The following is a 14,527-nucleotide window of genomic DNA, read 5'->3' as shown; positions in this document are numbered from 1 at the left end:
AATTTGGTGACATGAATTTTGTGTATATAAAACTTATTTGGAGCGGAATTTGTGGAGATACATATATAAATTAAACATTAATGACCGATGAAGTCCAATTTCGGGAGGACATTTGTATGGGGGCTAGGTGAAATAATGGACCGATTTCAGCCAGTTTCAATAGGCTTGGTTCTTGGGCCGAAAAAATAATATGTACCAAATTTGATCGAAATATCTTCAAAATTGCGACCTGTACTCTGCGCACAAGGTTTACATGGACAGCCAGCCAGTCAGCCAACCAGACGGACGGACGGACGGACATCGCTTAATCGACTCAGAAAGTGATTCTAAGTCGATCGGTATACTTTAAGGTGGGTGTTAGACTAATATTTTTGGGCGTTACAAACATCTGCACAAACGCATAATACCCTCCCCACTATGGTGGTGTAGGGTATAACAAGTAAGAGAGCTATATTCGGCTGTGCCGAATCTTATATACCCTTTACCAAATTATATTTTAAAATAAGAATTTTAAATATTTTCATTTCAAATTTTTTTTTAAATTTTTAATGAAAAAAATGTTATGGAAATTTTTTTTTTTAAAAAACTTAATTTTTAAAAATTTTTTGTGAAAAAAAAAATTCGCGTTAAAAAATATATTTCCCGGTTTTGACCTATTGCAGTTCCGACTTACTATAGCGTTATATACGTCATTGCAAAGGTCTTGTAAATATCCATCATTAGATATCCATATTTTCTATATTATTGACTTAATAATCCAGATATAGATCAAAAATTGTGGGCCGATTTCCTTGATTTTAAATATCAACCGAACCGGGTCTACAGCGGATATACATATTGGGGTATGTATAATGTGTGTTAGTTATTTGGGCGCTATCAAAAATTGATTTCTATATACAGACGGACATGGCTATATCGACTCCGCTATCTACATATATAGATCCAAAATATATATATTTTGTGGGGTCGCAAATGAAAAATGTAGAAATTACAAACGGAATAACCTTTGCACTCATGCTGAATGGTATAACAAGTAAGAAATTATAGTCGATCATAAAATATTCCACACTTAACTACAATTAAAAGAAATATGTTCTCATAAAATTTTATCAATATTCATTTATTTAATTTTCAATATCAAATTAAATCTCTTAACGAATAATTCATTAAAAATTAATTCATAGTCTGAATTCCTTAGTACTTCAAACATATTGAATTAATTCATTATTGAATCTTTCAAGTTTTCCGTAATTCATATATGTTTTCAATTCAAATCTATTAGAAATAGGTTTTCGACTTATACCCTCCCCCTACATAAGGGGGAGGATATTATGCGTTTGTGCTGATGTTTGTAACGCCCAAAAATATTAGTTTAACACCCATCGTAAAGTATACCGATTGACTCCGACAGATCGACTCAGAATCACTTTCTGACCATATGCGCAAAGTACCGGTCGCAATTTTTAAGATATTTCGATCAAATTTGGCACATACATATTTTTCGGCCCAAGGAATCCCGAAATGGGATATATAACATATTTGGAAAATGAAAAGGGAATAAAATTCATCCAATATACGCTCTACGGTATTTGTTGAATCGCAGGGTAACAATTGAACGCAATAAACCCGTGCAATGCGGACATTTTTAGGAATTTGGGCACACGAAGACCTATTGCAATTTACGAACTGTATGTGTTGCAAGCGGAGACCTGCATATTTCAATTGAATGTTATATTATAAAGAAAGGTCTCATTAGAAAATGCGGAAACTGTGGGGGCCATCATTCTGCGAACTACCGCGGGTGCCCAGTTTACAAAGTATTGTTGAAAACATTAAGAGATAGAAAAAAGGGGTTAAGAGACGCAATAGTTGAACCAGTAAATCTGAACTGTCCGTCAATTTCTGGAGTTCCCACACCAAATGAAAATAAAAAATAGGTTCGAGTACAAAAAAGGAACCGTCTCCTATGCTAGTATTTTGAAGTCTGATTAGAAAATTGATTAAATACTCTTACAAATAATATAACCTCACTTAACCAAAACAATTCTAACATAATGACATCCATGCAAAATACCATACAAAAGCTTTTGAGAGCCCAGAACCATATGACACAAATACTCTTAATAAGAAAATGGATATTTTGAGAATTAGTTTTTGGAACGTAAATGGCTAGAAAGAGTACAGAGCCCACGATTTTCTGTTACTAAGGAACATTCTGAAGAATTAGGAGATCGTTTCCTGGCTTGTGGCGATTACAACGCTAAGCATACATATTGGGGTTCCAGATTAATGAATCCCAAAGGCAGGTGATGAATCTAAAGATTCATTACCTGGTTAGCCTACTTATTAGCCCTCTGATCCTAAAAAATTTCTACACTGAATTTAACATACAGTGTGAGGAAGATATCAACAATTGTATCAGAGACTTCAAGTCTCTAATCTTTTCGGCCTTGGATAACTTGGATCACAAGTGACAAATTCCTCTAATACAGAAATTAATAGACTCCTCCACGAATAAAGGAGATGCAGAAGATATTGGCAGCATAACTGATCTCCTGCTGCTAAGGAAACGCTGTCTACTGCAAGTAAGAAACTACCTGTTCGTATAGAACATCTCCAGGTTATGATTTAATTACACCTTCTATGATTGGTGTGACAATTGTTGTGCTCATAGTACTATTCAATGCGATATTATCTCTAGGAGTTTTTTCGAATGATTGGAAAATCTCCCAAATTATAATGATACCCAAGCCAGGAAAGGATTTGACATTGTCATCATAAAAGTATTTATAGGTATTTGAGAAAATAATCTAATGAAAAATTTTAAGATTCTTAAATAGTCAAAATATTATCCCAGATCATCAATTCGGATTCCGTAAACATCATGGAACAATTGAGCAAGTTTACCGCCTAACTGGAGACGAAAATCTTTGGAACTAAAAAAGTGCTGTTCCGCAATATTTCTAGATGTAGCCCAGGCTGTTGACAAGGTTTGGCATAAAGGTCTAATACACGTTGTGAAGCACTGAAAATAGAAGAAAATAGAGATAACATTGCTGCTTTTAATCTCCTATATAAATAGGCTTTATTAAGTTCCTAGATCAATTCCATTTAATCGCAATATATCCTAATACTATGAAAAGAATAACAATTAATTCCAAAAATATCTATCTCTCTCTTTTCTCGTGCAGCTCCTTTTCATGCCGTCGACATAGATCGCGTTCGCAATGACGATGTATGGTGTACACGTTTCCTGGAAATGTACGATCACGATATGAAGGTATCATTTGATAAACTCTGGAGCACCTGTATATGGCGTCAACAGTATGGAGCCAACGATTTAAATGAATCCAACGTAAGAATGGACTATTTAACTGATGGCGTGATATTTCAACACAACAAAGATATCGATGGAAAACCTCTGCTGATCTTCAAAACAAAATTACACGTTAAAGGTGCTAAAAATATGGATGATGTACTCAAGGTGTTGGTCTACTGGATTGAACGTATGCATCGTGAGACTAATATGGACAAGTGTACCATATTTTTCGATATGGATGGTACGGGTTTATCAAATATGGATTTGGAGTTTATAAAAATGATTATTGAAACGTTTAAGATGTATTATCCAAATGCTTTGAATTATATTATAGTGTTTGAGATGGCTTGGGTATTGAATGGTAGGTGTAGGAATGATTTATAAACACAATTTGGTGTATTTAATATTGTTTATTTGATTTATATTTATAGCTGCTTTTAAAATTGTAAAAGCCTTGTTACCCGAAAAAGCTGTGGAAATTCTAAAAGTGATTAAGAAAAAAGATATTAATCAATATATTGATAAGGATAACTGTTTGGCCTCCTGGGGTGGCAATGATGATTATCAGTTTTCTTTTGTGCCCGAAAAGAGAATAGCTGCTGCTCCTGCAAATGGAAAATTGCCCAATGGTAGCGCACCTGCTGTAAATGATGACTTAAATAATAATATCAATGATAAAAAGGTAAGAAGGATATTCACAAAATATTCGCGTACATATGTACACTAAGATAGTGTAGTGATATTTCTAAGATAGTATTGCTCTTTATGGACCAAAGAACCAAATCCTTTGCAATAATAACCTAATATTTTGGTTTTTGGATCTACATAAAAGTTCATGCATAGAAAATCGCTTAAAGCTTTTTCATATTAAATGGAAACAAATTTTGGGAATAAATATTATCCCTTCCATTTATTTACAACATCCAAAATAACTATTATGCATCTATTCTTGAATCTTTCTTTAAAGAAAATATTACTGAAATTTTAATTTTCAAATGCGAATATCTCGTAAACTATAAAGATAATACGAGCGTCAATAAGTTCGAGACTTTTTGAGTTTCCAAACTGCGTTATTTAGTTTGTGTTTGACAGCTATTGATAGCTATTGATACTTGAGTAGAAAATGGGAAAAACCGAATTTCGTGTGCTCATTAAGTATTATTTTTTACTTAACCAAGGCTAACGCCCATTTTCTCAACCTCTGGTTAATTTTTATCGTGACGATAAACTGACATTTCTCATACCAAAATTATATTGATTGGAAGTATATCGTTACGAAAAACGATAACCAGAGATTGAGAAAATGGGATTGATAAATACTATGGGAACTCTGCACCATCAATTTCAATGGTAAAAAAGTACTGTTCCACAATATTTCTAGATGTAGCCCAGGCTTTTGACAAGGTTTGGCATAAAGGTCAAATACACAAGATAAAATGCCTACTGTATAGATTGAGAAAATGGGCTTGATAAATACTATGGGAACTCTGTACCATCAATTTCAATGGTAAAAAAGTGGTTTAAGCACGGTAGCCTCCGATCGTTCTGGACACCACGATATGGTGTTAACCGATCGGAGATTGAAAGAGCGAGAGATTGTGGAAGCCATAGGCATCTGACATGGCTCAATGGTTTCAATTTTGAATGATCACATGGATATGAGAAAGCTGTCCACAAGATGGTTGCCGCGTTTGCTCTCTTCGACCACAAATGCAATCGAGTGACAACTTCGCAGGAGTGTTTGGCGTTGTTCAACCGCAATATGGACGAGTTTTTGCGCCGTTTCATAACCGTGGTTGAAACATGGATCCACTACAACACGGCAGTCAAAACAGTGAGTTTCTAGGGGGTGAATCGGTGCAAAAGAAGGCAAAGATGGGTTTGACAGCCAATAAAGTCATGGCATCGTGGTACAAAACGACCGCATTTATCCAAAAAAAAAAATTATTTTTCACCAGGACAATGAAATGGTGCTCACATGTGCAGTTTCCATGGAATAAATCCATGAATTAGGCTAAGAATTGCTTCCTCATCCCCCCTATTCTACGGATTTAGCCCCGAATGGCTATTTATTGTTTCCAAACCTGAAGACATGGCTCTGCGGAAAGAGGTTTGTCTCCAACGATGAAATCATTACATAAACAAATACCTATTTTGATGAACTCGACAAATCTTATTTTCTTGAAGTGATAAAAAAATTGGAGAAACTTTGGACAAAGTCTATAGAGCTCAAAGGAGACTATGTTGAAAAATGAAATGATTTTTTTATCCAAAAGCCTGTGTCTCCTTCAAAAATTCATGGACTTATTGACCCGCCCTCATATATAGCAATGTTTTTTGTAGGTATCTTCTAGTAGATTCTACATTTATATACCCGATATACCCCAATTTGTGGCCTTGAGTTACATAGGCATAGAAAATTTTATAAAAATACTACTCTCCTTTATGAATTTACAGATTTATTTCCTCTTATTTTTAATTCCCTCAATGCTCATCGGTTTGTTTTTTTTCATTTTTCCTATGCTTTTTCCCGTATATTTTTTGGCATATTTTCCAGTAAACTTATCCTATTCATTATGAATTAATTCAAAGGCTTAATTCCTTAGTGTTTCAAACGATATGAATTCATTGCTTTGAGAATGTATATGTACTTTATAGAATTAATTCTTTATTGAATCATTAAAATTTTTTTTAATCAAAATGTTTAATGAAATTTATTCAATGATTAAACTTTTCTTCAATTCAATTTTTCTTCAACAACATGAATTGAAATAAATTGACCAAAGATTTCAATTAATTTTGTAAAAGATTAAACAAAAACAAATTGAATGAAAACATATTTTCATTCAATTTGGATTAGATTTGAATTGATCAAAATTTCATTATAAAATAATTAATAAGTCTAAAGAATTTTACTTTTGGGGAATGATTTTCTGTAATGAATTGTTGATATTTTTAATTCTGAATTAAGATTTTAGTGAATTAAGCTTTAATTGAATTAATTAAATAGTAGGTCTGGTACTAACGCTATAAGTATTTCATGCTTCTATGAATCCAAATCCCATTAAAGAGTTAATTTATATTTCTTTACTTCTAAAAGATCCTGATTCACTTCTAAAGGATCCATATTCTGAAAAAATTAAAGAAGTACCCGAAATTGTTGATAAATACCAAAAACTAGAAGAAACATTTCTTTCCATAACAAAACAACATACCCTTGTGGTATGTAGATCTGAAACCAAATTGATTTTTGGTCAGTGTTGCTGAACTGAAATCAATTAACCTTTTTCGAACTGTTTATACGCGTGTCCATAAGTAACTATCCTCTATTGACCTAATTAAAATATGAAATCCAAACGGATATTTATAGTTTGCGTGTTTTATAAATAAATGAAACTACAATAAATACAAACAAAAAGTTGGCTATAATAAAAACAGATGTTCCTTACAAAGGTTTGTACATAGTACAATTGTTATCATTTATGTCTATTTCTAATTCTTGAAACGTAGACATTTTAGGCAGTATTCCTTTTGTACACCAAACACTAATTTGACCAGGTATTTGACACCAGCTACATTCGTTCCGCTTATAAAAGTTTAATTAATGAAAATACACATCAAACTGTTTTGCCAATTTTTTTTAAAGAAACCTTTACTTTTTAACCATGTATATTTAGGATGAGGTTTAATTTTATTCAAGTATTTAAACACAAAAGTATCAATAATATAAAGGTGTAACTTTAATAGCACTAACAAAATATAACAAGTTTAATTAAACTTAAAGTCTAAAACGGAATAAAAACAATAAATGAAAACCATATTTAAATAAATTTGTTTTTTCATTTTGATAATATTGATTTTATTTTAAAACTTCACGCACTTCAAAACAAATTCACCAATTTTATACGAAGTAACAACTTTTTAGTTTCACGCTATCTCTTTGGTTGTTCGTTAGGGGTCAAAGGTCATCCAATACATTTTCACATTCAAATACACATTATGCGGCCTTGTGAATTATAAAATGTTTAGAATTAACGCTGTAATAAGCATAGATTATTAAGTAAGCATAGATTATTAAAAATAGACTCTCCTGTCAAATACCTAACTCAGAATAGACCTCCACGGAAGTTGATCACAGCCAGCCTGCAACTTCCTCAATTCTCAGAATAAGAATTACAGGTCTGTAACAACAGGAGATGAAAAATCGTGTTTGTCAGAACGTTTGCCAGGTGCAATCGGACCAGTAGTTTAGAAGATTCAGATTTTCTATAGAAAATACTGTCATACACAAGATTTTCAGCAGAAAATACTATTATACACATGAGTTTCAATAGAAAATACTATTATACTAAAGATTTTCTATGGAAAATACTGTTATACTCAACATTTTCTATAGAAAATACTGTTATACACAAGATTTTCCATAGAAATTACGGTTATACACAAGATTTTATATAGAAAATACTGTTATACACAAGAGTTTCTATGGAAAATACTGTTATACACAAGAGTTTCTATGGAAAATACTGTTATACTCAAGATTTTCTATCAAAAACACTCTTATACTCAAGATTTTTCATAGAAATTAGTGTTATACACAAGAGTTTCTATAGAAAATACTGTTATACTCAAGATTTTGCATAGAAAATACTGTTATACTCAACATTTTCTATAGAAAATACTGTTATACACAAGATTTTCAAAAGAAAATAGTGTTATACACAAGAATTTCCATATAAAATACTGTTATACGCAAGATTTTCTGTAGAAAATACTGTTATACTGAATATTTTCTATCAAAAATACTTTTATACTCAAGATTATCCATAGAAATTACTCTTATATATTACTATTTATATACAAGATTTTCTGTAGAAAATACTCTTATACACAAGAGTTTCCATAGAAAATATTGTTATACTCAAGATTTAAAAAAAAATACTGTTATACACAAGAGTTTCCATAGAAAATAATGTTATACTAAAGATTTTCTACTGAAAATACTGTTATACTGTCATACACAAGATTTTCAGTAGAAAATACTGTTATACAAAAGAGTTTCTATAGACAATTCTGTTATACTCAAGATTTTCTGTAGAAAATACTGTTATACACAATATTTTCTATAGAAAATACAGTTATACTCAAGATTTTCCATAGAATTACTGTCATACACAAGATTTTCTGTAGCAAATACTATCATACACAAGAGTTTTTAAAGAAATATTTATTGGATAATCGGCATCGGTCAATTTAGGAAAAGAAATGATCAGAATGATAACTTTCTAATGATAGATATTTCAAAGTCCATTGCAACGATGTAGATAAGTTGGACCTACAATGGGTCAAAATCGGAAAAAAAATTTTTAACCCGATTTTTTTTTTTCACAAAAAAATTCAAAAAACAAAAAATAAAAATTTAGAACTTAAAAAAAAAATTTTAAATTTAAAAAAAAAAATATTAAAATTTAAAAAAAAAATTTTAAAATTTAAAAAAAAAATTATAAAATATAAAAAAAAAAAAATTTAAATTTTAAAAAAAACAAGTAAGAGTGCTATATTCGGCTGTGCCGAATCTTATATACCCTTCACCAAATTATATATATAAATTTTAAATATTTTTAGGTAAACAAAATTTTTTTTTCCAGTTGCTTTTTGAATTTTTTGGAAAAAAAAATTTTCGATAGTTATTTTAAATTTAAATTTTTTTTTTTTTAAATTTAAATTTTTTTTTTTAAATTTTACAAAAATTTTTTTTTTAAATTTAAAAAATTTTTTTTTGTTTTTTCAATTTAAAAAAAAAAAAAAAAAAATCGGGTTAAAAATTTTTTTACCGATTTTGACCCATTGTAGGTCCAACTTACTATGGTCTATACGTCGTTGCAAATGTCTTTGAAATATCTATCATTAGATATCAATATTGTCTATATTAATGTCTTAGTAATCCAGATATAGGTAAAAAAAATAGGTCAAAAATCGAGGTTGTCTTGGTTTTTTCCTCATATCTCAGCCATTTGTGGACCGATTTTGCTGATTTTAAAGAGCAAAATTCTCGAAAGCATGTCTGACAGAATTATTGAAGATTTGGATCCCGAAGATATCTGGGGTCTTCAGAAAACTGATTTCAACAGACAGACGGACAGACGGACAGACGGACAGACAGACAGACAGACAGACAGACAGACAGACAGACAGACAGACAGACAGACAGACAGACAGACAGACAGACAGACAGACAGACAGACAGACAGACAGACAGACAGACAGACAGACAGACAGACAGACAGACAGACAGACAGACAGACAGACAGACAGACAGACAGACAGACAGACAGACAGACAGACAGACAGACAGACAGACAGACAGACAGACAGACAGACAGACAGACAGACAGACAGACAGACAGACAGACAGACAGACAGACAGACAGACAGACAGACAGACAGACAGACAGACAGACAGACAGACAGACAGACAGACAGACAGACAGACAGACAGACAGACAGACAGACAGACAGACAGACAGACAGACAGACAGACAGACAGACAGACAGACAGACAGACAGACAGACAGACAGACAGACAGACAGACAGACAGACAGACAGACAGACAGACAGACAGACAGACAGACAGACAGACAGACAGACAGACAGACAGACAGACAGACAGACAGACAGACAGACAGACAGACAGAAAGACAGACAGACGGACATGGCTTAATCGACTCCGCTATCTATAAGGATCCAGAATATATATACTTTATAGGGTCGGAAATGAAAAATGTAGAAATTACAAACGGAATGACAAACTTATATATACCCTTCTCACGAAGGTGAAGGGTATAATAACAATCGAAAAAATTTTTTTTCAAAAAATGAAAAAAAAACAACTGGAAAAAAAATTACATTTTTTTTTACCTAAAAATATTTAAAATTTTGAAGTATAATTTGGTGAAGGGTATATAAGATTCGGCACAGCCGAATATAGCAATCTTGTTTTAGATTTAATTAGTTCCATTTTCGTATAAAAATTTAATTTAAATTAACCAAAAATACGCCATGAATAAGTTCTAAGTAACTATGAAATTTTGGGGAAAAAAACGTGCTGGATCGAAACTATATTCTGTTTATGAAAATATGAACATTACGTACGACTTTTTAACACTTTAAAATGAATGGTAAGTGTAAACACGGCACTTTGAAATTTCCAAAATTTTCATTTAGCGAAGTCGATAGAAGTCCAAATACCCAAAATTACTAATAATAAGCGGTGTATTATTGCCGATAATATAAGCCAAAAACTGTAAAAAATTCTCTTCACATTTTTTGGTGAGAAAATTAGCATTCCAACTTGTTTTCTGTATATTTTCATCCGTTTTAAATTTCCGTGATTCCCAACAAAAAATCCCTGGAAAATTAGAAAAATTCCCAGGAAATTTGTACCGGAAATTCCTGAGATAAAAACCCTAATTACATGCAAACAAAAACAAAACTGGAGTATGTATGTGATCTTGGAGTTTCCGTTCTATGTGTATTTATCTATGGTTAGCCCGTATGACTATCATCAATTTTGTTTACATTTTCCGGTTCAATGAAGTACCATGTAATACATTTTACATTTGTTGTTGTTATATTATTGTTGATAATTGAAATTCTTTTGTGTACATATTTACAAAATTATAAACATTCAGTTACTCTCCTCAAAGTACTCAAGATCTGTTTTTGACTCTCTGTTTTTGTTAATCTATTTATTACCGTTTGGTTTCTCTTTAATGTCTGATAAATATTTCATTTGTTATTAGAACCTACTACATTTAAAATTTGTTTTTATATACATTATTAATTTCTTTTTGTTTTTTTATGATTATTGTTGTTGTAGTTGTAGTAATTGGCGCTTTTAAATAGATATAACAACAAACACAAAATGAATAAAAGCAAAACAGCTGTAGTTTAAATGGATGTGTGTTTTGTTTTTGTTCAAAGTGTTGGGGAAGGCAGGGGGACCTGGCTGACACCTCTAGAAACTATGAAACTAACAAATATACATAAATACTTACAGACAACAGTCAGGCAGACAAACAGTCAATCGGGCGGAAGATTTTAGTTCATTTAGCTGCTATTGAATAGTAGCCAGCAGCAGATATATTTTGAAACAAACACAAACAATAACGAACCCATCCAACACAGTCGACCGTTCGACCGTCCGTCCATTCAATACAACAAATATCCAATTCAGTGTTTGGCTGTTGGTTTTTTTTTTATTTCGCTGCTCTTGTCTGAAAGCCATTCCATACGTTTTATAAATTCTACAGAATAAAAAACAAAAAAATATTGTGTGTGTTTAGTTTATTTTTGTTGGCCACAGCGTCATCTTTAAGTTTAACAAAACCAAAAAGAAATAATAAATAATCAAAAATATTTTATAAATTTTTATAATAGCGTATTAAAAGACAATCTAAATAAAGTTTATTTGTGTTTATAGTGTATAAAACCAAACAAAGCAATTAAATAATTATTATTTATATAAAAACTTACATTAATATTGGAAGTTATTTAAAAATTCGTTAAATTTGTTAGCAGGTTGCTTGATGCTCATCTTTTAGAAAGTGTCAAGTTCAAGTGTCAAGTGCTGCTTTCTTTCGGTTCTTTTTGTTTTTGTTTTTAACATTTTAAAACGACTTACTAAAACAGTGTTGTAAAACGTCATTTTGTGTAACTTGCTGTCAAATACAGAAGTTTCTTCAGACAAAATTTCATTCATTCATTTCATATTCTTCACACATACGAAAGATGCCACGGGTATGTGATCATAAAAATTCTAAACATATTTTCATACATACATATTTATATCTATTAATACATACCTAATTACTTATATATTTATGCACAAACAAATGTATATAGTACATGTGTGTTTATTTATTTCCTTTTTCTATCGTTTATTCGTAAATATCTTAAAAGCGTAAGCAAAAGCTTGTAGTTTTAGGCGAAGCTTTTAATACTTAAACCACCATATACGATTTTAAAGCGCGAAATATATACATACATTTACTGTACACTGAGAGAAATTGAATGCAATCAGTTTTAAAAGTAAGAACCGAAATACATACCTACAAAAATGGAAAATTTAATAATTCGATTTCTGGGGTTGTTGCAGTAAACTCCGTGGAACCAGTTAAATTAGTTGACTAAAAGCGAAGTAAAATAAATATTGACAAAAAAACAACAGAGGAAACTTTTTCAAATATTCAATTAACAGATCAAAATACAAAACAATATTTAAAAAATTTGTATTTTTTAGAATTTCATTAATACCTATATTATTTTATTTACTTATTAACATTAAAAAAATTATAATTAAACTATTGAAAAAATAATGGAAACTTAGGTTTTTTTTAAAAAAATTGTCTTGCCCTTTTAATGACTCTGTATTTTGTTGGATATCCCTTGTTTTTCATTACTGTTTCACAGGTTTTCTATGAGATTAGGATCTGGATCATAATTGAATTGTTACCACTCGGTTACATCCTTAGAGGTGAGTTTGGTGTCATTGTCGAGCTGTAATCTCCAAACTAGAGGAATATTTTCCTCAGCGTATGGGTACATAACATCGTTTAAAATGGATCTGTTTTGTATTCCAGTCATAGTATCTTTTATGATATGAATTGGACCGATGACTGGCCCTGAAAAAAGCCCAACGCCATAATAATCCCACCACCAAACTTGAATGTCCTATGTGTGTACTTAGGATCCTGGCTCTTTCTCTTCGACCGTCTTACAAATGATATCCTATCACTGCCATTTAAATTGTATTTGGATTAATACGCAAAGAGAACATTTCCATTTCATTCTCGACCAGTTTACCGGTTTTTTATAAATAAGAGGTTTTTTCGAGGGGACCAAGAACAGCCTCATTTAACCTGCGGCTAAAAGTTTGAGAATTAATTTCCTATTTTAGTTTATTGATAACCTACCGGGGAGTAATTTTTGGGAATTTCTTAAATTATATTTGGAGTAGTTTTACGAGGAAATCTTAACTATAGCAATTTTTAACCACATTCTATAAAAGTTTTTTTTAAATATTTAAAGCTTAAATTTAATTTTATAAATATCAGAATTCTCGATTTAAAAAAGATCACATATTACACGATAAAAATTGTAATAAACTACTATTGATTTTAATCATTGTGTACTGATAACGATTCAATTGATTCATAAATATTTAGAACTTTTCCAGTGCAAAAGTCTGACCGTTAGGAATCACCTTTTTCTATTTTAGACAGACATAAATAAAATAATTGTTTGCTTTATCACGTTAAACTTTGAACATACTAGAATAAAGGTTTTAATCAAATTGTAAAATGTCGATGTATTAAAAAGTAATTAATGAATGACTAAGACAAATGTTAAAGACTTTTATATAAAAACAATGAATTGCTTTAAAAAAATTATTATTACAATAGAAATTATAGAAATGGATTTATTTGAAATTTTATAAAAACTCACAGTGAATGTTAAGACCTTAGATAAATATATATAAAGCCATACTGTCCTGTCAAAGACCGATTATAAAACGAAAACAGATTGTCATCCATTGACTATCAATCTGGTGTTAAAATGTCTTGCCTAAAGTTCAATATCCTGATTTACTTTAATCTTTCGAAGAGGGTTTTTGGTTTGTTTTCTATTTTCAGAATTTAATTAATTACATATCGTCACCTAAAAAAGGTCATATTATCACTTATTAAAATTAATCAGTAGCGATAAAAAACACAGTAAAATGAAAAGTGTTGTGGTTACAAATATGATTTTCTTTCTTTAATAAAGTTGTTAGTTTTAAAAATAGAAAGCTAAAAATTTGTATCCATTAAAAACTAAATTTTTACGCACTTTTGCATTTCAGGTGACGATATGTTCTTATTTTTTTGTGGTAAATATAACAGCGCCTATAATACACTGACTTAGTGTAACCAGCTGTTACTATTTATATACACAGTGCCATATTCTAGTAGTTTCATGAATTATCTATCTAACGGACAAAACTAGAATGTTCTATTTCTAGAGCTTTTAGCAGCTATGTTAATGTTTAACAGCAGCTTTAACAGTTAAATAATGTTAATAGCGTGTTATCAACATTGTTGATAAGTAGAAGTTTCGAGCACTTGAAATGTTTATAAAAATGATAAATGTTGCAAAAAGCCATTACA

At 30.8% G+C, this 14,527-nt stretch overlaps 1 protein-coding gene across 1 annotated transcript in view; it reads left to right on the top strand.

The window, feature by feature from the left end:
• Window positions 1–14,527, top strand: part of LOC135953752 (motile sperm domain-containing protein 2-like) — a 36,603-nt gene that overhangs the window by 15,987 nt on the left and 6,089 nt on the right. Inside the window, exons 2-3 of the mRNA XM_065503737.1 lie at window positions 3,192–3,680; window positions 3,751–4,001. Coding sequence (XP_065359809.1) covers window positions 3,192–3,680; window positions 3,751–4,001 — 740 coding nt within the window. The remainder of the gene's footprint in view (window positions 1–3,191; window positions 3,681–3,750; window positions 4,002–14,527) is intronic.

The sequence above is a fragment of the Calliphora vicina genome, chromosome 3 (genome assembly GCF_958450345.1).
Source record: "Calliphora vicina chromosome 3, idCalVici1.1, whole genome shotgun sequence".
Lineage (NCBI taxonomy): Eukaryota > Metazoa > Arthropoda > Insecta > Diptera > Calliphoridae > Calliphora > Calliphora vicina.
The sequence above is the reverse complement of the archived record's forward strand: the minus strand, read 5'-3'. Positions and strand labels throughout refer to the sequence as shown.